Raw genomic sequence first — 25,046 nt, 5'->3', positions numbered from 1 at the left:
TCACTTTCATTGATGACTATTCAAGATGTACTTGGTTATTTTTAATGAAAAATTGAGCTGAGGTATTCTCTATTTTCCAGAAATTTTATGTTGAAATCCAAACACAATTCAATGTTTCTATTCGAGTGTTACGTAGTGACAATGCTCGGGAATATTTTTCTACACCCTTTACTTCTTTTATGTCCCAACATGGGATTCTCCATCAGTCATCTTGTGCTCATACTCCTCAATAAAATGGGGTTGCTGAACGTAAAAATCGACATCTTGTTGAGATAGCTCGTACCCTCCTCCATAGTCATGTTCCTTTTCGTTTTTGGGGGGATGTTGTTCTTACAGCATGTTACTTAATTAATCGTATGCCCTCATTTATATTACATGACCAATACCCTCACTCCCTCATTTTTCCTACCCAACCTCTTTATTTCCTTCCTCCTCGTGTCTTTGGTTGTACTTGTTTTGTTCATACTCTCACACCTGGATAGGACAAGCCTTCTGCCAAGGCTGCGAAATGCATTTTCTTGGGATACTCTCGACTTCAAAAGGGTTATCGTTGTTATTCCCTTGACACTCATCGTTATTTTCTCTCTGTTGATGTCACTTTCTTTGAGGACTCTCCATTCTTCTCATCCTCTGAATCTCTTCCCATTTCTAAAGTATTGCCACTTCCTTATATATCCCCCCCTTCAGATGCGCTCTCTCGTCCTCTTCAGGTTTATCATCGTCGACATCATGTTGTTGCTCTTCCTCTCTCTTCAGCTGAGGTACCTGATGACTCATCTCCTGTCCCACCGATTTGTCCTGCCCCAACCCTGTCATCTACTGACCATTTGCCTATTGCTCTTTGGAAAGGTAATCGATCTACTCGTAATCCTCATCCTATTTATAATTTTTTGAGATACCATTGATTATCTTCATCCTATTCTGCCTTTGTCTCTACTTTATCCTCTGTTTCTCTTCCTAAGAGCACTAGTGAGGCACTTTCTCATCCTGGGTGGCGACAAGCAATGGTTGATGAAATGGCTGCTCTGCACTCTAATGGCACATGAGATCTTGTTTCTTTACCTCCTGGTAAATCTACAGTTGGATGCCGTTGGGTTTACACTGTTAAAGTTGGTCCTGATGGTCAGGTTGATCGCCTTAAGGCCCGCTTGGTTGCTAAAGGTTATACTCCGATTTATGGTTGTGACTATGGTGACACCTTCTCTCCTGTTGCCAAGATTGCTTCTATTCGCTTATTTCTCTCCATGGCAGCTATATGTCATTGGCCTCTTTATCACTTGAATATTAAGAATGCTTTCCTTCATGGTGAACTTCTCGAGGAAGTATATATGGAGCGACCACCTGGTTTTGTTGCTCAAGGGGAGTCTGGTTTAGTGTGCAAGTTATGCCGCTCTCTATATGGCTTGAAACAGTCTTCTCGTGCATGGTTTGGGCATTTTAGTTCAGTTGTTCAAGAGTTTGGAATGCTTCGAAGTGAAGTAGATCATTCAGTTTTCTATCATCATAACTCTTCGAGCCAGTGCATCTATTTGGTAGTTTATGTGGATGACATTGTCATTACAGGCAGTGATCAGGAGGGTATCCAAAGACTAAAGCAACACCTTTTCAACTACTTTCAAACCAAAGACTTAGGCAAACTCAAGTACTTTCTGGGACTTGAAATAGCTCAATCCAGTTCAGGTGTGGTTATGTCACAAAGGAAGTATGCCTTAGACATCTTGGAAGAAACAGGTATGTTAGAATGTAAACCTGTTAACACTCCTATGGATCCAAATGTCAAACTTGTACCAGGACGGGGGGAGCCTCTAAGAGATCCTGGGAGATATCGACGACTTGTAGGCAAACTGAACTACCTCACCATCACTCGGCCAGACATCTCTTTTCCTGTGAGTGTGGTTAGTCAATTTCTACAGTCACCATGTGACAAACCATTGGGATGTTGTGATCCGTATTCTTCGATATATTAAAGGAACACTAGACTAAGGTATGTTGTATGAAGATAGAGGCCATACCCAAATTGTTGGTTACACAGATGCAGACTGGACTGGTTCACCCTCAGATAGGCGTTCCATCTCAGGGTATTGTGTTTTTATTGGAGATAACTTAATATCCTGGAAGAGTAAGAAACAAGATGTAGTGGTCAGATCAAGCGCCGAAGTTGAGTATCGAGCTATGGCTTTGGCAACATGTGAACTGATATGGTTGAGACAACTCCTTTAGGAATTGAGATTTTGAAAAGTTGAACATATAAAGCTAGTCTGTGACAATCAGGCCGCATTACATATTGCATCCAATCCAGTCTTTCATGAAAGGACCAAATATATTGAAGTTGACTGTCACTTCATTAGAGAGAAGATCACATCAGGGTGTGTTGCTACAAGTTTTGTTAATTCAAATTATCAACTAACAGACATCTTCACTAAATCTCTCAAAGATCCTAGGATTAAATACATTTATAACAAGCTTGGTGCATATGACATATATGCTCTAGTTTGAGGGGGAGTGCTGAATATAATGTATTTATAGTGTACAATCTTTCTTTCCTTTCTTAATATAGGTCACATATATGGTAGTTAGTTCAACCTAGCCTTGTATATATATTTCTCTATTGTAAGAAGTTAATCACATGAATGAGAATTAAGGTTTTCTCTCCCTCTCTTTCAATAGTACCTAGGGTGTTTTACAGAAGGCACTAAAAGAGAAAGGAAAGAAACTAGTATCACCTAGATAAAAACAGCATAGCTAATACCAATTATTAACAAGTGAAGGGAAACCCTTCACCAAACCTTCCTTTGCCTCTTCTTTTAGAAGCTTTCATCCTGTTAGTAATGTATTCTAGAGCTTAACTAATTCTATCAGGATAAGTTAGGATTGCAGTATTAGTGCCTACTTTGTAGGCTGATTTATAGTAATTATCTTTGTATAGTTAACTTTCTAATATAGGACTCTTGTACATATGTATATCAGCTAGGATGTAATCTAAAAAAATAACCTATAGAATATACGAGTAAATTTTCTGTCCTGTTTCACTATTCTGGAGATCTTTCACTATATTTGGAAGAACTCACTGAAGTCCAAAATTGCTAATAACATGTCCCACATCTTTCTAGTTCTATCACATTAGATTAGGATGTGATTTTTTTATTTTTCACATACCCTAAAAACATTTCCTCTAGTTACACTTGTCCATCCATTCCTCCTATGGTTAGGATCTTCCCCTAAACCACTTTCCGTATCAAAAAGCATGTTCTCAATGGGGTATGTACCGAAATTTCAATGGTTGTAAATAGTTCTAAATTCTCAGCACATGAAGAGTTATAAAACGTTTCACTTGAAATCTCCTTTTGTATTACTCTCTCCATGGTAAACTGTCCTTTTTGCTACTTACAAACTCACACCATGAATCTTCATAAAATGGTCGGTGAGTATGATTTTTATTCAAAGAATTTCCCATATTCCATGTGCCATGGATTGGAATTCCCTTTGCACCTGTTCTTGCTACCACCAATTACTTTTTACTCCTCTAAGTTATCTTCTAAGAAAGTGCAATAACCAGAAGACTATCTTTGATTTGGAACTAAAGCAACTCAATCAACATCTATGTATGCTTCAAGATCGATTCCTTCTGCATTTTGAAATTGAATGCCTTTGCCTGGTGCTGATATTAAATAATGAAGAATTCTGAATATTGCTTCCAAATGTATCTCCCATGCATGAATTGACTCACTACACTCACCGCATAAGCTATGTTCGATTTAGTATGCGATAAGTAGATGAACTTCCCCACCGATCGTTGATATCTCTTTCGATCTATCAACATCTTCTTTCTGTCCATCAAGGTTGTGATTTGGCTCAATGAGTGCCTGTTGTGGAATAGCTATTCGAATTTGCAACCTCAATCCTTTAGAAATATTTTAACCTTCCGAGGTCCTTAATTTCTAACTCCTTTGCAAGTAGCTTATTTCGTTTCTCTATTTCCTTTAAATCATCACTTCTTACCACAATTGCATCAGCATATACTATGAGAGCTATTATCATTCCCCTCTATGAATGTGTGATGAAAAGAGTGTGGTCCCTTTGACTTTGACTATAACCCATATTTTTCATTGCTTTAGCAAATTTCCTAAACTAGGCCTAGACGGTTGTTTGAGACCATGAAGAACTTTGTTGAGTATGCAAACTTTATTACTCATGGAGTCTTCCTTAAACCCTGGTGGTAGTTCCATCTAGACCTCTTCCTCAAAATCTCTATGCAGAAAAGCATTCTTTACATTGAATTTATCCAAGGGCTAATCAAAACTAGTAGCAAGGGATAAAAAAATATGAATAGTATTCATCTTTGCCATTGGAACAAAAGTTTCTTGGTAATCTATGCCATGAGTCTATGTATAGCCCTTGGCTACCAATCTCATCTTATGTGTTTCTAATGTCCCATTTGCTCTATGCTTGGTAGTGAACACCCAATTAAAACCCATCTTTCTCTTGCCCTTAGGAAGATCAACAAGTTCCCAAATATTATTTTTCTTCAACACTTGTCTTTTCAATCATGGCCTTCTTCCAATTCTCATCCCTAAGTGCTTGTTGAACAGTTTAAGGTATTTTTGTAGAGCTAAATTTAGAAATGAATGCTTGATATGAGAATGACTAGGTTTTCGAAGGAAACAAAGTTGGCTAGTGGATGTTGGGTGCATTGTCTTTTTTCTTTTCTAAGGGCAATAGGCAATTTGAGGTCCTTAATGACATTAGAGGTAGAGATAGTTTGATTTTCAATAACTTTATTAAGGTTAATGGTTGGAGCATGCAGGGATTCTAGAGCTAGCTGCATCCTCCTTGAATATATTTTAAGTGGTATTGAATGTACCCACCCAATTTTTTTTTTTCCTTTTTCCTTTTTTTTTTTAAATAGCTTTTGAGACAAAAGCTTGGTCATACTTGTCTTGGGGTTCAAATAGTACAATCCCTCTCTTTCCTCAACATTGCCAATCTTCTTCCTCCTAGTTAGGTCTTGAAAAATGCAATAAGTTGGGCCTCTTGTACTGCAGCTTTTAGAGGAGTTCCTCTAAGTATTTTACAACTCAACTGGACTGCGGTTTGCGATTCAAAAGTTTGAGAGTGTTGGAGTTTTTCTTTGTTTTTAGTTTTCTATGGTTGGGTGTCTTCTCTGTTGTTCAGTTTTTGTTTTTGTGGGAAGGACCTCTCATCCTTCTCTTGGTTTCTTCTCTTTCTCTTGTATCTTTTCTTCTATTAATATATTTTTCCTCATTTCTGATATAAAAAAAAAAAAATTGTTGCACAACAATTTAGGGATTTAGTAACTTTATTGATGAACAACAAATTTCTAGAAATTTTAGGGACATGAAGGATAGAATGTAGTCTCAATAATGATGAAATTGAGATTGAGCATTTTCCAATGATAGGGAAAACTACCCGTCGAAAATGGTAACTTTTTCATTGTTAGAGCCATGATCATATGAGTGAAAGCATTTTAAATTATTTTTCATATGATTAAAGGCCCTTGAGGCAATGATCTAAGTTTTAGAAATTGGATATTTAGAGATATTAAGGGTTAAGAAGATATTATCTGACTGTCCAAAGAATGAAGAGGGACTGGAGGAATTGTTAGAGTCCACTGAATTCCCAAACATCTTAAACAAAGGCTCCATTTGATTATTAGCGAAAGGATTTTTATCTAGCTATATATAGGAGGTTGTGGTTCTGAAATTTTTTATGGAGGCCCTTGATAGGCCTTCTTATTAGGTTGTTATTCCCTCTATCTCCAAGTGCGATCTTCTTGTGTTAATCTAAAATTTGTCTATTCTAAAACCACCTTTCTCATCACTTTTTTTTTTTAATCTATTTGCTAAAACTTTTTCTATGAGTTTATAAATTCTCGCAGCTAGGTTAATCAGCCTAAAATCCTTGATTTCATCTACTCCACCTTTTTTAGGAATAAAAACAAGAAAAGTCAGATTGAGATTGTGTTCAAAGGATTCTTGCATATGGAATTTCTCAAAGAACTCCATCAGCACTATTCCCACTATGGAGGGAGGTAATTTATCTCCCTCCAGCTCTATTAAAGCATATACCACTTCCTGCTCTCTGAAAGAACCCTTCAGTCCATGCTGTCAATGCACTTGAAGATACCCTCCTTAGTATTAGGTCTCCTATGCTGGAGACTTTCAAACAGAGACTGAAAAAACAATAAGATCTCACTCATCAACTTTGCATCCTCAGAAAGCCAATTGTCATTCACTTTAAGCCTACTTATAAAATTGTCTCTCCATTGAGCATTAACCATGCAGTGGATGATATGCATCATAATTTAGGTACAAATGGTGAAAAGAAGTTTATAGGGGAATCAGGAAATTTTGCCAAAGAAATATGAGAATAAATAAATAACAAAGAAATTAATTTTTTGGGAAAAAATAATAATAATAATTCCATGATTTTCAATGAGAGAGCAGATTGTGAGAAGAGAGCCTGGCAGCTTTTCATTGAAGTTTTTGGAATGATAAACTAAAAGCTGTATAGATAAATAGAAGGAAGATGTCCAATCCAAGAGACCCTAATTTCTTTTCCTGATTTCACTACCTTTGTTAGTCTGTCATTGCTAAAACTTAATAACAAACTCCATGCTTAATGGCTTGTTTAGTTATTGTTTAATGAAAGTTAGAGGAATTAACTTTAGGATTTGATAAGTCTACTGAATGTAGAAATTATAGGTTTTTTAGTGAACTTTTAAGTTGGAAAAGTTTCATGATATAAAAAATATTTAAAAAAAAAAAATTGTGAATCAATTGCTATCTTGGATAGGTAACTTATAAGTATGGGGAACTTAAAAAAGGTTGCTTAGAATTTCAATTGACTGGATGAGGCAGAAAAGTGTGTCTAGGTTGTTGTGTTTGTAGAATACCCCAATGAAATTAAGGGGAGAAGTTATGTAAGATGTAAAACATGTCATGATTTGTGGTGCAAATAAGAAATAACATGCCCATAAAGTGTGCAATGGACATTGAGATGAATAAATGGTTACACAGGGAGGAAGGAATAAGAATTTTGAGGTGTTCATGAAATGATACAGGAGTAATTTGATTCAGGTTGAAATAATCCACTAATGCTGTCTGGTCATATGCATCAAAGACCAATTGCTGCAATAATATAAAGGACTAATTTGATTCAGGGTGAAAATGCTGCCAGCACAAGAGGAAGGCTATGTGTTGTTTTCTTAATTATGCTTTGGGCCTATGGAATATCCTTTTTCTTTTATTGAACTCAGTGATGATCTCGAATGACCAAATAATTCCAATATTGCATATCAGGAAATAACAAAAGCTCAAATTTAATGTGGATATTTTATAAGCTTACTTCTAATTGATAATTGTTATTTATTACCTTCAATATGTTATTTTTGTTGGTCTTCCGACTTGCTATCACCATTCTATTGTATCTGCTTCTGAACATACCATTGATTTATTGTTTTTCATGCAATGTCCAGGTGCAAGAAAATATATTTGTTGAGTCCAATAGGTCAATCAAATCGATTCAGGTTATGTTAGATGCACTTAATGAACTCCGACTGTTTTATGTCATGGAAAGAACTACTTCATCTTCTATACCTCTCAAGCGAGAAACATCAAGGGTGAGTATATTTTAGAGAGTAACTTTTACTTGTCATATCTGGTTCTAACATTCAAATCAATAAAACTAACAGCTCCAAACAGCGAACTAAATAAAACAAATCAGATCTGACCTTTGTTCAATATGCAGAAATTGGTTTAAGACAACTGCTTCTATTTTCATGAATCTCATTCCAGTAGTAACAACCGAATTATTCAGTGATAGCCAATTAAGTTTTCAGGAAATATTAAATTAAAAATAAGGAAATTTACCACAATTTATTGAGAGCCAAAGTTATGAGTATCTCCTATGCAGGGCAAGAAATCATTTATTATGAATTAATGAACAGAAATGTGGTGTGGTTGAGAAAGGGGATGACTAAAAGTGAAGAAAACGAAGGAAAGAAAGTATAAGTGGAATAAGAGAATGAATGTCACCAACCTTATATAATCCCAGCCATTGGTTTCTCTCATCTTATGGTTAGACTTTTAGGTATCCATTTCACCTAATCTTGTCATGTGATTATTCTCAATTAGATTAGGACACCCACAAATTATAAGAATTTTAACTTACATAGACCAAATAAACATACTGAAATCTGAAAAAAAAAAGAAAAAGAAAATTGATAGGGTGTTTGATAAACCTCTCTAAATAAATTCTCTGACAAGACACAAATTCACAAATCTTTTGGCTTTTTCAAATAATTATATAGCATACAGCATTATCTTTTGGAGAAGCAGTTTTGTGATTCAGTTCTAAGACATTTTCTTTTCCAAAGAATAACAATGCTAAAGAATTTCTGGATATGGATCCTAGACAAAATATGAATACTACTACCAATGTCCAAAAGAGAAGTGACTAAGATAGGTTGTCAGCTTCCTGTAGGTTTGAAGACCTCAATTCCACAAAGAGAGCCTAAGACAGTGCTCGAGTAGATCCTCTTGGTATTATTTCGATACAAAGCTGTTGATTATCAACCACATAGCTTCATCAAGTTGTGCACAATCTTTTCTTTTTTTCTTTTTTTTTTTTTTTTGTAAAGAAAATAGAAACATTGATTTTTTTTGCATTGCAATATTAAGTACAAAGAAGGATGAAAAATTCTTCCAAAGGACACAATCCTCTAGACAAAGTTTAACAAAAAAGGTGGATAAGTGTATATTAGTTCAAAAAATTTAATCTTGCTATGATTCATGGAGGTATAAAATCTCCTACAAAAGAAATCATATACCTAGCTCCATGTTTTGCTAATGCAACAGTGGCATGATTGCCTAAGGCCCAAGAGAAGGAACATCTTAACTTTGAAGAAATATCAATAATTTAACACAATCACTGGTCAAAATTCCAGTCTTCTTTCTTTCTTGGTTGCTCATGATATGACAAAGGAAGAATCACCTTCTATTTGAAATTTGGAGAGACGGCTTTTTCTTGTAACAACCCTTTAAAAAGGTTAGAATTTTTACCTCAGAGGCTAAACATTGACCTACAGGTTTAGAGAATAATACTAACACTATGCCAACGATCTCTAAGCAACCCTCCAATCCATAACTACCCTAGGTTACCTAAAGAACATCCAAAAAATTTAGACCCATTGGAAATGGTACCCTTGCACAAAGCATCTATTTAGTCATCCTGGATTTCTGCAAACTAGGCTCCTGTTGGAGAGAATGATATTAAGCTTTCACATAAGACCCCAAACTCTTCTGAGATTCTGTAGATGAACCCTAAAGTTTTTCATCAGAGGACTCCATACCATCTGAGAGAAAAGATTGTCCCTAACTCCTTTCGGTAGATCTTATCCCCCCCAGTCGGCTTTGAAGCCATAAGAAACTTCCAGATCATCCTTAATCCTGTTGTTTCTTGTCATGGAAAATCCTCATAGTACTTCTATCAGCCTTTATCAGTGGAACCATACTGCTAGAGAGACTACTCTCACCTTTGTCTGTCAGCTAGATGGATTTGTCAATGAATGATCCCTCTAATGAACTAAATACTTTTTACATAAACCACATGTCTCCATAGTCCTTGTATTTAAGACATGTGCCTCAGCATGTTGTCATATTTTCAAAAGATAGTGTGGTTATTTCCATTGTCTCAAGCAGGCCTTCATTAAACGTAAACATATCTGCAACTTTAAAGACAGGGTAAGTCATATATCATTAAGACCAAGAAGATAGATACCTGCACTTACCTTCTTAAGATTGCAAGACAGGCCAAGCTTTTACTGATTCAACTAACCAGGCTTATTATATGTAGGTCAAGTTTTGAAAGATGACATGACAGCCTACAATACAATATGCAACATGATTCAAAAACCAAAGATGTATTAGTTGTTATTAAAAAGTACAAGGGAAGGATGAGGAATCCTCCCCACAATTACAAAACCCTTAACAAAAAGGACTAAACTCCTCTACTATAGAAGGATACCTATACAACATGGTGAAGTCCATATAAGAAAACCAAAATTTAAATCTCCTCAAACCTGGACCAGGTTCCTCTCATTGTTATCCAAGCCCTTTTAAACTACACACCAAATGCCAATTGTGTTGAATAACATTAAGGGGAATGTCTTTGAACGCCGCTGAGCAAGAGGCTCTTTTGAGAATAAAAGTGTAATTGACTAGGTATTGGGATGAAGTTTTGTTGAATTGAGGATTTATTGGATTTCCATTCAGTGTGGAGGTGGCTATTTTCTGTTGCGCATGTCACTTCCTACAATATCTTTCCATTCTTCAGATTGTTGATTTGTACATCTTGTCATGTGGTTAGTTCCTTAAAAAACTTTAGTAACTTCTTTATCTTTTTTATCTAACTATTGCTATACAATGGTTCTGCAGTATGCTAAGCCTTCTAGCTTTGGCTCAAAATCCCGTTCTGCTACTGCAAAGGCTAAAGATTCATCAACTATGTCAAGTGTTGCACTAGTATCGACATCTTTGTGGGAAAAGGTATGTCTTTTCCACACATGCATACCATACATCATCCAAGTTTAAATTTTGCTGTCATTCAAGAGTTTTATTCATTTGGAAAAAAAAATTGTTTTAGTTTTATCCTTTCCTTTTATTAGTGTCTTGGCGCAAACGAAAAAAGAAAAAAGGAAAAAGGAGAAAAAGAAGGATAGAAAGGAGGAAAGTTTGTGGACTGTCAGCCCACACCTTTATTATTTATGAGGAATTTGGAAAATGCAAATATTCTTTCTGTTCTTCAGATCTAGAAGCCTTTGTGAAAATGCTTTCTGTTGCGTTTATTGTATAGGATTACATATGAATATATATAGAATAATTGTATAAAAGTAACCTAGGAAATAATGCCTATGATCATGCTATCAAAGATAAATAAAATAAGTGAAGAATGCTAAGAAAGGAAAAAATCCTAGGAGATTTAATGTACAACTATACAATTGTTACAACTCATATGGGCTGGAAAAATATTCAATGGTTTGCCACCTAAGTTGGTAGAATTTCTAACTAGCAGATTTTCCAATATTTTCATTTATTAACGTCTTAAACTTTCAACACTCCTCAAATCGGTGCATGTATATCACATGTACCTAACTTGCCTAATACCTAAAGAAATGCATGACTTATTCCCCTAGTAAGAACATTTACAAGTGGATTGCTTGTTTTCACAAATGGTGTACATATTTGACCATACTTAATCTTCTTCTTAATAGAGCATGGATCCACCTCATATGCTTTGTGCTACCATAATGAATGGTGCAACAGAAGGTTTGTTTCGAAACAAAACAAAAAAACACTCTAGAGCAAACACAAAGATCACAATAGGATATTAAAATTAAGGAATAATTCTGAAAAATTATGTTGAAGTCCTTTCTCACAATTACAGTAAGCCTTTAAATAATGTTTGTAATGCAAAAATAAAGAAAATAATTGAAATAGGAAACCTAAAATAGGAAACTAATGATGAAACTAAAATAGAAAATAATGATGTAGGAAACTAATGATGAACATAAAATAGAGACTAATGATGTAGGAAATTAATGATGACTTTAAAATTGAAACTAATGATGATTGTATCTTGCATCAATCCCCTCCACTTGAAGAAAACTCATCCTCAAGTTTTGTGGCTGCAAAGAAAATAAATTTAGGGAAAAGTATTCAAAGATATCAGGAACGTTGAAAGTATTGGAAATGTTCATATCAGTTGGAAGATCAATCTTGTAACCATTATCACCAATTTTCCAACAAACCACCTCTTGAACCTTGGTGGAAATATCAATGGTTGCTTCGGATTGGCCCTTAACCAATGCTACAACAAAGTTCGGCTCCTTGACTTGCTTAAAGAAATTTGGGCCTGTTATGTTGGTGAATGATTGTTTTTCTTTCTTAGTAACCGAATTGTTTTCTAATGATTGAGATTGTGACATCAAAACAATCTACTTGTCAAACTACCAAAAAACAAAAGTATTATCCCGACCCTTATAAGTGGCATCAACATCATAGTGTCACGACCTCCCTAATAAAATATGACAAGCGTCCATATCTACCACATCACATACAATCTCATCTTTGTGATACTTTCTGATTGACAAAGGAACCTTGCAAACTTCTAGCACTTGAACCTTTGGGGTCTTTTTAATCCATACAATCTTGTATGGAGAAGGATGTTTCTCAATCTTCAAATTTAGTGCTTTCACCAAAGCCTTGGAAACAAGATTCTCGCTATTGCCACTATCAATGATCACATTGCTTACTTTATTATGAATAGTAGATCAAGTCCGAAATATTTTATGTTGTTGAGAGTCGTTTGGCTTCTTTGGGGCAAAAAAAAAAAGTTGTTGGACAATGCACGCCACTTCTTCTCCTACATCTCCTTCTACAAACTCAACACCCTCATAGATATCTTATTCAAGAACCCATTCCTCGTCATTGCCACCTTCTTTTGCAAAGTTAACAGATTGTCTGTTTAGACAATTATTTGAAAGATGGGCTTGGTTGGTTGCATCGGAAACATTTTCCAAGGTTTGGAAGTGCATTAAGGTCATTATTGACTTCTTGTTGTTGGTTTCGGCCTTGAGTATTAGATCGAATAAGGGTGGAAGTTCCACTTTGATTCTGCGTCGAATTTTGAGTTGAACAGGCATCTTTATTGCTATTATCGTTGTTGCCTGAAGTTGTTAATCCCTTTAGGGCAAAAAAAACTTCTTGGGTTGGTCGCTGAAAGTTACTTTGAGTGTGCACCATGGACCTATTGATTTGATTTTCCACTTTCATCGCCAAATTAATTGCATCTATCATGGTCCAAACCCCTTGAAGAGCCCATCAATCTTGAATAACTAGCTTTAGGCCTCCAATATAATGAGCAATTAATTGATCCTCCGTCTCAAACAAATTAACTCGGGCATTTAATCAATAATATTCCTCTGTGCATTTGTTCACAGTACGGTTGGCTTGCTAACAATTTTGATATTGTTGGTATAAAATTGTTCATAATCCGGAGGGAGAAATCATCTTTGTAACAACCGTTTCATCTTGAGCCAAGTACAAACATGTTGCTTTCTTTGCCATTGACAATTATATTGAAGTTGTTCCCACCATGCAAAAGTTCTGCCTTTCAACTTATACGTCACGGGCTTTACTTGATTTTCTGCTGAAATATTCAAATAGTCGAAAAGGTTTTTGACGGTATGGACCTGATCAAGAAAATCTTCAATGTGTAGTCGGCCGTCAAAATTTGGTAAATCCATCTTCATCTTAAATTCTTGGTTATTTTGACCTCGATTGTTATCCCTAGAATTGAAATGGAAATCATCTTCTTCTCTAGATTAATAATCTAGCATTCGTTGTTGCCTTTGTTGAATATTCCTCCTTTGTGAAGGTCGAAAATCATCACCATCTCAAAAAGATGGTAAGAAACTCATCTTGTTCATCAAAAACCCTTCATCGGAGGTCGTTGTCGTCACGTCGCCTAGGAGCTCTTGATTTCGACGTTCATACACCCGTAATGGAAGGGGCATGCAAAAATCGTGATTTGTGATTGGACTCAGTCGAATCGCTCCTCTGCCATCTAATTCTGGTCCAATCTGTGGTCGGCGTCAATTGTCGTAGCTGTCCTCTTGCCAGTCACCACGCTGGTCTCATCGTCTTTCCATGGGTTCGTGTTTCCTTTCGATAGTCAATGCAGCTACCATCTGCATGAGGTTACGAAGAGTTTCGTCAATCCCATCGAGTCATTGCTCAATTTTTTCGAACTGTCGTTCATCGTTAATGGTTCGTTTTTCACTAGAACCATCGTCAGCCATCAGATCGAGGTAAAAATCATTGCTCTAATATCAATTTTGGTGCAACAGAAGGTTTGTTTTGAAACAAAACAAAAAAACACTCAAGAACAAATACAAAGATCACAATAGGATTTTGAAAATTAAAGAATAATTCTGAAAAATTATGTTGAACTCCTTTCTAACAATTACAATAAGCCTTTAAATAATGTTTGTAATACAAAAATAAAGGAAATAACTGAAATAGGAAACTTAAAATAAGAAACTAATGGTGAACCTAAAATTAAGAATTAATGATGTAGGAAACTAATGATGAACCTAAAATAGAAACTAATGTAGGAAACTAATGATATAGAAAACTAATGATGATCGTGTCTTGCATCAATGAATTGGATTATTGGCTATGCCAATCTTAATTTTTTGTCCTAATATAAATTTATGTGTAACTTAGCTTCCATTCCCAATTCTTTAAGAAGAATCTTCATCCAAACAAGTCCATAGATTCCAAGGGTTGTTGCTCTAAACTTAGCTTCTGCATTATAAGGTTACCGCCAAAAGAAATGCAATATTCTAAAGTAGATCTTCTACCGACAATAAAGCTTGCCCAATCTATATTAGTAAGGACCTTAACTCTCATATGACCATGTTTCTTGTATAAAATATCCTTCCCAAAACATGACTTTTTGTACCTTAAGACTTTGTGTGTTGCCTCTAGATTATGGGAAGTGGGTAAATGCATATAATGACTTATTACACTTAAGATATATGCAATATATGATCTAGAGAGAGATGAATAGATTAATCTTTCCATAAGCGTTTGATATACCCTTATGCAAAAGAGTTCCACTTTCATCACCTAATCGATGATTCAACTTAGTTGGAGTATCTACTAGTTTATATTCTAGTTTCCCAGTTTATTTCAATAAGTTTGAGGCATATTTCCTCTTACAGGGAAAGATCCCTTATTAGAGTGAGGAAATCATCAATTTTAGGAAAATATCTAAGGTGACCCAAGTTGTTGATCTCAAACTTTCTTCCTAGGTATTTCTTTGACAAAGAAATCTCAAATGGTTAACACAAATAAAGTTTCATCCATCTGACCTTGGATAAATATAATCTTAGTGAAAGCTCTAGTAGGCCTCTCAAACCATGCTCTTAGAGACCATTCACACCATACAAATCTTTCTTCATGTGACACTTTTTCTTCTCTTCCTAAAGCTTTGAATACTAGGAGTTGTATCATATACACTTCCTCCTATAGTTGACTATGTAGGAATGCATTTTTATATAATATACCAATCTAAACTAGTAGCTAATGATAACATAACACGTATCGAATTCATCATAGCAACTAAAGTAAAAGTTTCCACATAGTCTATATGGTCATAGTTTATATAAACCCTTTAGCTACCCATCTAACTTTATATCTTTCAATGTTGCCTTTTGTCTTATATTTTACAGTAAATACCCATTTATAGCTTCTTTCCTTTGTGCAAATTAAGAAGCTCCCAAGTTCTACTTTTGTTTCAAAATCCATCTTTCAAACATTGCCTTCCTTCAATTAGATAGTGAACATAGTTAGAAATCAAAGAAAAGAACGAACGATAACTAGAAGATAATGAAATTGATGAAACAAAGTTAGAAATAGGATGTTAAGTAGATGAAATGAATGCCTTTCTGAAGGCAATAGGAAGATCAACATCAATATGAGAAACCTTAGATGAAGGAGAAGGATCATGACCATTACGGGAAGAAGAACAAGGCTCTTGAGTTGTGAGAACATTAGATTGTTTCTTTCACTTGTATTAATATCGCTTTTAACAGTTGTATCTCCAATAGGATAAACATATTGTTTGAAAAATAGAAATGGTTTTGACAAGTTGAAGAAATCAAAGGAGTTCCAAAATTGACTAATTAATTCTTAGATGTCCTGCAGTTTTGGAATTATATTTGTCCTTTTTTAGAGTGTACCACTATTTTATATTATGTACAAATTTAGGAAATCACTGTGTTATTTTTCCATTTTCTAGAAGCATAAGTTAATCTAGGTTTCTGTATAAATCTAACAGCTTGTAATCCTATTAAAAAGAAATGCAAACTCAATTTCTCTGAATGTTTCATGGTATTACAGACAAATCAGGGTTCTTTTTCTACCATCATCTTGTTTTGCTTACACCTCCCCTTATTTAGGCAAAACGCCTCAAGACTGCCTTTAGCCTTTTAAAGCATTGGAGACAACCATGTTGATTCACTCCAAGTTAAATAATTGGTTCCATCTAATTTAACTATAGCCAATTGAATATTAGGATTGTCGGATTTTCTCTAAACATATTTAAACTCTCAACAGTCTTATTTGTAGTCCTAGAATTTTCCCTTTTCTTGTTTGGTTGTTGGGTGGTCACTGTATACACTTTGCATACCTGAATTGCACTCCCTTTTCCTTCAGCATTTGTTTGATATTTTTTATTTGGCTATTTAAAAAGATTACTCTGGTCTCTAGACCACTCATCTTTGGGATATGGAAGTATTGATTCTTGTTTGGGTTTAGTTGCATAGTCATTTTCATCATGAAGTTTTACATGACATAAAATAGCCTATCTATAAATCTGAGCTTGCTTTGCAATTTCTGGATATGAATCATTTTTTTCTTGACATCTAAAAAGCTAGATGTTTTGTGGTTCATGGGTATGTTATTAAATATCCCAAACCCCTTATATCTCAAATACCTATTAACAATTCAGAAAATATAATGAATTTCTTGCTCCATTGTTCTTTTTCTGACAAGTTATCTCTTTTGCTAGGTTTATTGGCTTTCCATTGATTATCTTGATGTTGCTAAGTCAGCAATTGTGAGTACCAAAATCAGTATAGCTGTCTCTTGTTTTGTTTGTTTTTTTGTTTTCATCTCTCTCATTCTCTATCATGTTTTTCTTCTATTTCTTCATTTTTGTTTTGTGTTTTTTTTTGGCTTTTCTGAACATGGCCTCCCAGTTTTTACTTTACTCTTATATGATAATCCCTCTAATATGGTTGCATATGTGTAAAACAGATTTGTGGCTCGTACTTTACCTCTGTAATGTATGTGGAGCATTGGTGTGAAGAGCATTTCAACAGCCTCACACTGGGGAAGCCAGATTTTTCCCATTGTGAAATGGTGAGCTAAGAACTATTTATTTCGTGAAATAATTTGTCTTTTTTTTTTTTATCTGGTAACCCTGATTTAGTGCTTGAATTAACTATTGTTTATTCATGTTTTTGGTATAATTGTTTCTAGAGGAGAAACTGATGATTTATCACCTGTTTTTCATTTTTCCCCTTTTTGGATTCCTAGTTACCACATCACATTGAAATACTAGTCTCAGCAATCACTCAAATTAATGAACCTGACAGCTTGTATGGGATCATCCAGTTGCACAAGGTTAGTTGGTATAACTTTATAACTTTGTGCTGGTTCTTTCTTCTTTACTATTAACATTTCATTTTGCGGTGAAGCCCTATTTGATTTGTTGTCCTTAAAGAAGCAACCATATCCTTAAACTGAAGGTGATATTGATGCAATCTTTGTGTTGACTTTGGGGTTCGAAGAATTTCTCTTGTATAATTCAATAGAATGACACCAAATATATATACAAATTGTAAGAGGTCAGAAATAGAAAAAGCAAGGAGCTTATTTCTAGCCTGGGATATCTCTATTTACAAAAAAGAATCAATCAACTAAACTAATAAGGAAAAAACTTACTTCAAAAATATTTTTGAGTTGGAAAGTCTTCGTACAAGTTGTGCATATTTTCAAATACTCCCCCTTAAACTGGTAAATAAATGTTCATCATCCCCAACTTGCTTGTGATGTCATAGAATAAACGTGTTATGAAAATGTAGGGAGTGCAATATATTAGCCAATTGGTTTTTTTGTGGAAATGCAAGGAGTGCAAACTAACCCACTATCCAATTTTTCTTTGTTGGAAATGTCAATCCACCTCTATGAGTGTGGTACAATGATGTTGAATTGGATTGTGAGTTATGCTAATGGTTGACTAGTTATTGCAGTAGAGTCTCATTGGCCCCACCCACCAGACCCTAAGATCAATGGGGATAATTCACATATTCCATGTGCCATGGATTGAAATTCTGCTTCTGCATTGATCTTGCCACCACTTACTGCTTTTTACTCCTTACCAAGTTACCTCCTAAGAAAGTGCAATAACTAGAGGTTTATCTTTGATCTATAAGTCATTCCTTCTGCCTTTTGAAATTGAATGCCTTTGCATAGTGTTGATTTTAAATAACGAAGAATTCTGAATACTGCTTCTATATGTATCTCCTTGGGATTGTGCATAAACTGCCTCATTACATTTACTGCATAAGCTATGTTCAGTCTAGCATGCAATAAGTAGATCAACTTCCCCACTAGTCATTGATATCTCTCTCGATTTATCGACATATCATATTTTTCTCCATCAAGTTTGTGATTTGACATAACTGGATTGTCTGTTGGTCTATATCCCAACATCCTTGTTTCTTTGAGAAGGTCAAGTGTCTACTTCTACTGTGAAATAACTATCTCAATCCCTGGGAAATATTTTAATCTTTCAAGATTTGTAATTTCAAACTCATTTGCAAGTTTCTTCTTTAGTTTCTCCATTTCCTCCAAATCATCTCTTGTTACCACAATGTCATCAACATATACTATGAGAGCTATTATCCTTCCCTTCTCTGAAACTCTGATGAAAAGAGTGCGATCCCTTTAGCTCTAACTATAACCTATGTTTTTCATTGCTTTAGCAAATCTCCTAAACCTAGCCCTTGACAATTGTTTAAGATCATAAAGAGCCTCATTTAGTCTACAAACTTTATTTCTCATGGAGTCTTCCATAAATCCTGGTGGTAGTTCCACATAGACCTCTTCTTCCAAATCTCTATGCAAGAAAACATTTTTTACATTGAATTACTACAAGGTCCAATCAAAATTGGTAGCTAGAGATAACAAAATATGAATAGTATTCATCTTTGCCACAGAAAAGCATTTTTTAACTCTTGGTAACCTATCCCATGAGTCTGTGTATAACCCTTGGCTACAAGTCTAACCTTATATCTCTCTAATGTCCCATCTGCTCTATGCTTGGTAGTAAACACCCATTTACACCCCACCTTTCTCTTGCCCTTAGGAAGATCAACAAGTTCCCAAGTATTCTTTTTCTTCAATGCACTCATTTCTTCCAACATAGCTTTCTTCCAATTCTCATCCCTAAGTGCTTCTTGAACAATTTCAGGTATTTTTATAGAGGTAAGTTTGGAAACAAATGCTCAATATGAGAATGACAAGTGTCAAAGGAAACAAAGTTGGTTAGTGGATGTTGGGTGCATTGTCTTTTTTCTTTTCTAAGGGCAATAAGCGAATCAAGGTCATTAATGACATTCAAGGTAGATATAGTTTGATTTTCTATACCTTTCTCAAGGTTAATGGTTAGAGTATATAGAGATTCTAGAGTTGGTTGCATCCTCGAATAGACTTTAACTGCGTTGAATGACTTAGCCCCTCTTTCGTTTGAACAATAAACTTAAGCTTAGCTATGTACTCAGGAGGAACTGATTCTAGAGTATTATGGGTAAAGGTTCAGTTGAAGAACTGATTTTAGAAAATGGAAGGGTTAGATTAAGAAAATTTTCCTTGTCTTCTACGAAGGGTTTCCCCTAAAGATAAGGTTAGGAGAAGAAAGGTTGTTGTTCGTTAAAGGTGACATCCATAGTTACAAGAAACCTCTGGGAATTAGGGTGGTAACATTTGTATCCCTTTGTTGTTGGAGAATAACCAATGAATATACATTTAAGACCTTGGGGATCCAGTTTAGTTCGATGATAAGTCTAAATATGAACAAACATCATACACCCGAATATTTTTGGGGCTATTTGACTAAAACCATCTAAGTGTGGATAGAACTGAGTGAGAAGATTTATAGGGTCTTTGAAATCACGTCCCTTGAAAGGCAATCTATTGATAAGATGAGCAACGATTAAAATAACCTCTCTCAACATGTCTTTGAAAAATTCATTGCAAAAATCAAGGCTCTAATGACCTCTAACAAATGTCTATTTTTTTGTTCAACTACCCTATTTTGTTGTGGTGTATCGGTATAGGAAGATTGATGAAAAATTCCTTCCATTATTGGATCTCTCTATTTAGATTTTGGCATCAAATTAGGTTTGTACATTCTATGAAAAAACAAGAAAAATGATGCTAACATTAGATTTGCGTTTCATAAGAAATACCCATGTAACCCTTGTGCAATCATCAATAAAGGACTCAAACGATTTTGCCTTAGAAATACTTTGAATTTGAGTAGGCCCCTAAACATCAGTGCGGATTAGATTAAATGGAATAGAACATTTTTTTATTCCTTAAAGGGAATGACACACAATGGCGTTTGACGAATTCACACACATCACAATGTAAACTTTGAATTTCTAGTTTTCCAAATATAGTAGGAAACATCTTGTTTAACAATGAGAAAGATGGATGACCAAGACAAAAATAGGATAACCAAACTTGAGTTTTTTTGGTAGTGTGTTCTTCTAATAGGTAGGATAAAGGGATAGAATCATACTTGTTACTTTCAGCTTCAAGAAAGTACGACCCTTCCTTCTCACTAGCATGCCCAATCATCTTCCCCATAAGACAGTCCTGAAAAACACATTTAGAAGATGTAAATATCATCAAGCAATTAAGTTCTTTGATAATACGAGGAATTGATAACAAATTTGCGGATAACTTGGGAACATGTAAGACATTTTTTCAAGGTTGAGGATGATGAAATGGAAATATTTCCTCAGCTAACTATACCGACTAAAGTTCCACCAGCAATCTCTATTTTTTGGTTTCCAGGACAAGGACATTAAGTGGAGAAGGATTTGAACAAACTGGTCATACGGTTTGGAAATACTTACCTATTTGAGAAAAATGACTGAAACCCCCTGGTTTTTCAAGCTGTGAATTAAACTGCTTCAGCTTAGTGATTTCCTCCTGGTTGAAAATTTCTCTTGTAGCAGTATTTTCTAGTTGTTTTGCTTCTATATCAGCAACATAACTTTGGGACTTGTAACCTGAATTCTTCCCTTGCTACCATTATTTTTTCCTAACAAATTTGAAGGCTTGCCATGTAGCTTCCATCGGTTTTCCCTGGTGTGACGATTTTTGCAGCAGTGCACCAAATTTGAGTCCTTTTCACTTGGTTTTCGTCCCTCCATCTTTCCTGAATTTGCAGCATTGGCAGCACCAATAGTGGTGGTCATGACTCCTTCATTAACATTTGGAAGAGATCGACAATACAGAACCATCCACAGAATTAAAACTTTACAGCATTACATTTCTTCGTCCCTCTTCTCCTCTTACAATAGCAAATGCTTCATTCAATGAAGGCAATGGATCTCTCCCAAGAATTTGGACCCTAACTTGATCAAATTCACCATTTAAACCAGCCAAAAAATCAAAGAGTCTCTCTTTCTCAATAAACTCTTGGTATATTGTTGCATCTTTACTGTATTTCATCTTAAAACTTTGATAATGATCCAACTCAAGCAATAATCCCTATATGACACTGTAATACTCAAGTATAGATAGGGTACCCTGTTTGGGATCATGGATTTTTGTTTTGAGTTCATAAATCTGAGCAGCATCCTGCACCTTAGAGTAGTTTGATGAATTGCACCCTAAATTTCCTTTGCCATGGAGAGAAACATGCATGTACAGATTATTTCTGGTTGCATTGAGTTCCATAACCAAGACATGATCTGAGAATTTTCTTCATCCCAAGAGACAAATTTTGGATCATCCTTGTTGATCATAAGACCAAGAAGATGACTTAGTTTCCCCTTTTCTTTAAAATACGTTTTCACTAATTGAGACCACTGCAGATAATTTCCACCATTAAGTTTGAAGAAAGCAGAGACATTTTGATAGTCACCAGGAATTGTGTTCTAGGTTGAGAATTGATTGGTTATATTAGTGCTAATTTCAAACATGTTTGGGGAAGAAAAACAATTGTCTTGAAGCCTATTAGTATGGAAGAAAGTTGAGTTACCAGCAATTATGGCTGGTCTGGAAATACAACAAATAGCAGCAAAAGAAAAACAAAAAGGTGGTCTGGAATTGAAGAAGTTTCTACTCTATAATAAAGGCTGAGCAAGCTTATGGCTAAGCAATGAAGACCTAGCTATGGTGGGAAGATGGATCTTGGCAAAGTTAGTTTTCCCGCTCTAATACCATGTTTGCTTTGGGGTTTTGAGAATTTCTCTCTTGTATTATTTCAATAGAATTACACCAAATATATACATAAGAGGTCAGATATGGAAAAAGGAGCTTATTTCTAGTCTAGGATATCTCTATTTACAAAAAAGAATCAGTCGACTAAATTATTAAGGAAAAAACTTAATTAAAAAGTATTTCCTATCTAGAAATTCTTCATACAAGTTGTGCATATTTTCCAACACTCTGTTTCTGGCAGAAGGCACATAAGGGCCCTCCAAATGTAATTTAAATGTACAAACATGCTGAAAATATTCTTTCCATTGTGTTGCCAATTTTTATAAGGGAATATATTAGAGAAGAGATATCCTTGATGAATTGGAGGGTGAAACTTATCTACCTATTGGAAAAGCGCATTTGAGATGATAAAGCCAATAAAACTAATTGAAGTAATGTTAGTTGCTTAAGTCCTCGAGCACCATACTGATATTGAAGTGAACCATAGTGCTCCTGACCATCCATAAATTAGTGAGTTTGCTTTGTGCAGTAGTGGTGAATTCGATACTGAGGGTTGAATGCTGTGAATACCATGAAAACCTCCTTCGCTCTCCCTCATGTATGGCTTAGGCATCAGAAAAATTTTCATGGGTAATTAATGAACATGGAATCATAGTAACTTCCACTGGGTAAATGTGCACTCTTAGTTCAAAGGTTGAAGAACCTTTGAATAGGATGTTTTCTGATGAAAGTGTTGAAGATTATTACAACTAGCAGAAGATATACAGCTATAAGTGGAGAAAAATTGTATTTCTTTCCATATCTTGGAAGTATACAACCAATGAAATATACAAACAACAGCTAAAAGGAAAGAAAAAGGAAGAACATAAATAATAAGGAAGAATCCCTACAAATTAAGGATTATATACATAAATATACACCTATATATGTATATATAACAGTACACACAGTTGTACAACTTATACAATTGTCTATCTTCTGCCAGCTATAATAATCTTCAACACTCCCCTTCAAGCTGGTAAATAGATATTATCCATTCTCAGCTTGCCAATAATAGATTGAAATGCAATACTATTTAATCCTTTAGTTAGCATATCTACAAGTTGACCCTTGGTTGACACAAATGGAGTACAAATTAGTCTGCTATCCAATTTCTCTTTTATAAAATGTCTGTCTATTTCCACATGATTGGCGCGGTCATGTTGCATAGGGTTATGTGTAATATCAATTGCTGACTTGTTATCACAATATAGCTTCATAAGTCCTTTCCATGCAATCTTTAGATCTTCCAAAATTATTTTCAACCATAGAAGCTCACAAACTCCTAATGCCATAGCTCTAAACATAGCTTTTATACTTGACCTTGCAACTACATTATGCTTCTTGCTTCTCCACGTTATAAGGTTACCTCCAAGGAATGTACAATAGCCTGAAGTTGATCTCTATCATCAATTGATCCGGCATAATTTGCATTCGTGTATGCTTTCAATGTCAATTCATTGCCTCTTTTAAACAACACTCCCATTCCTGGAGTACCTTTTAAGTATTGTAGAATTCGACGTGTTGCTTGAAGATGTACTTCTTTTGGGTTGTGCATAAATTGACTCACCACTCCTACAACATAAGTTATGTCTGGCCTAGTATGAGAAAGATAGATTAGTTTGCCAACTAATCTTTGATAGGATTCTCTATCTACCTTCACATCTTCTTGGACCTCACAAAGCTAGTGATTATGTTCAATGGGTGTCGCCACTAGTTTACACCCTAGTTTCCTTGTTTTAGTTAATAAATCCAGCACATACTTTTGTTGGGATGTAAAGATTTCATGTCAAGAGTGAGCCACTTCAATGCCAAGGAATTATTTTAACTTGCCAAGTTCTTTAATCTTAAATTTTTGTAATAAACACATTTTCAATGTCTGCATTCCTTGCAAGTCATCTCCTGTTACCACTATGTCATCCACATAAACTAATAAAGTTGTAACTCCCCCTGAAACGAAATGTTTAAAAAACAATATGCGATCACCCTAACTTTGTTTGTAACCCAAAACTTTCATTACTCTAGCAAACCTGTCAAACCAAGCCCCAGGGGACTATTTTAAGCCATAAAGTGCCTTTTTCAACCTGCACACCTTATTCTTCTCTAACTCAAACCCTAGAGGAACCTTCATATAGATTTCTTCATCAAGATCATCATGTTAAAAGGCATTCTTTACATCAAACTGCTGCGAGCTCCATCCACAATTAGCTGGTAAAGATACTAGGATTATTACAGTATTCATTTTTGCAACAGGAGCAAATGTTTCAAGATAATCTATCCCATAAGTTTGAGTGCATCCTTAGCCACTAATCTTGCCTTATACTGTTTGAGTGATCCATCTGCTTTATGTTTCACAATTAAGACCCATTTACATCCCACTAACTTCTTTTCCATAGGTAATTCCAGTAAGTCTCATATTTTTTTTTTCTCAAGTGTTGAGATAACTTCTTTCCACTTTTTAATTCTCAATGCTTCAGAGACAGTTTTTGGGATAGTAATAGTGTTGAGGTGGATAAGAAAACTTTTATAACCACTAGACAGCTTCTCATAGGACAAACTAAGACAATGGATATGCAAGTTGTTGACTTCATCTTAATAACTGATAATGATCTAACTCTTACCATAATCTTTGTAAAATCTAATCATATTCAGTGACCAAGCGATTATCTTGTTTGGTAGATGAGATCTTTGTCTTAATCTCATAGATTTGTGCAGCATCTCGGACTTTGGAATAGGTCTGCCTACAGGAATAGGTCTGTCAAAAACATGCAAGTATCGTTGACTTTTGGCATCATCGAATTCCATATCTAGGACATTACCATGGAGTCTTCTTCATCCCATGCAACAAACTTTGAATCATTTGGTTTCAGTCTCATCCTAAGAAAATGACTCAAT

General features: G+C 35.1%; 1 protein-coding gene across 1 annotated transcript in view; it reads left to right on the top strand.

The window, feature by feature from the left end:
• LOC117904579 (serine/threonine-protein kinase ATM-like) overlaps positions 1-25,046 on the top strand; it is a 186,556-nt gene that overhangs the window by 120,256 nt on the left and 41,254 nt on the right. Inside the window, 5 exon segments of the mRNA XM_034817257.1 lie at positions 7,496-7,639; positions 10,455-10,565; positions 16,657-16,704; positions 16,905-17,009; positions 17,187-17,273. Coding sequence (XP_034673148.1) covers positions 7,496-7,639; positions 10,455-10,565; positions 16,657-16,704; positions 16,905-17,009; positions 17,187-17,273 — 495 coding nt within the window.

Source organism: Vitis riparia, chromosome 17, assembly GCF_004353265.1.
Source record: "Vitis riparia cultivar Riparia Gloire de Montpellier isolate 1030 chromosome 17, EGFV_Vit.rip_1.0, whole genome shotgun sequence".
In the NCBI taxonomy this organism is placed as follows: domain Eukaryota; kingdom Viridiplantae; phylum Streptophyta; class Magnoliopsida; order Vitales; family Vitaceae; genus Vitis; species Vitis riparia.
Note: the sequence above shows the minus strand (reverse complement) of the source record. Positions and strands in the feature narration are given on the sequence as shown.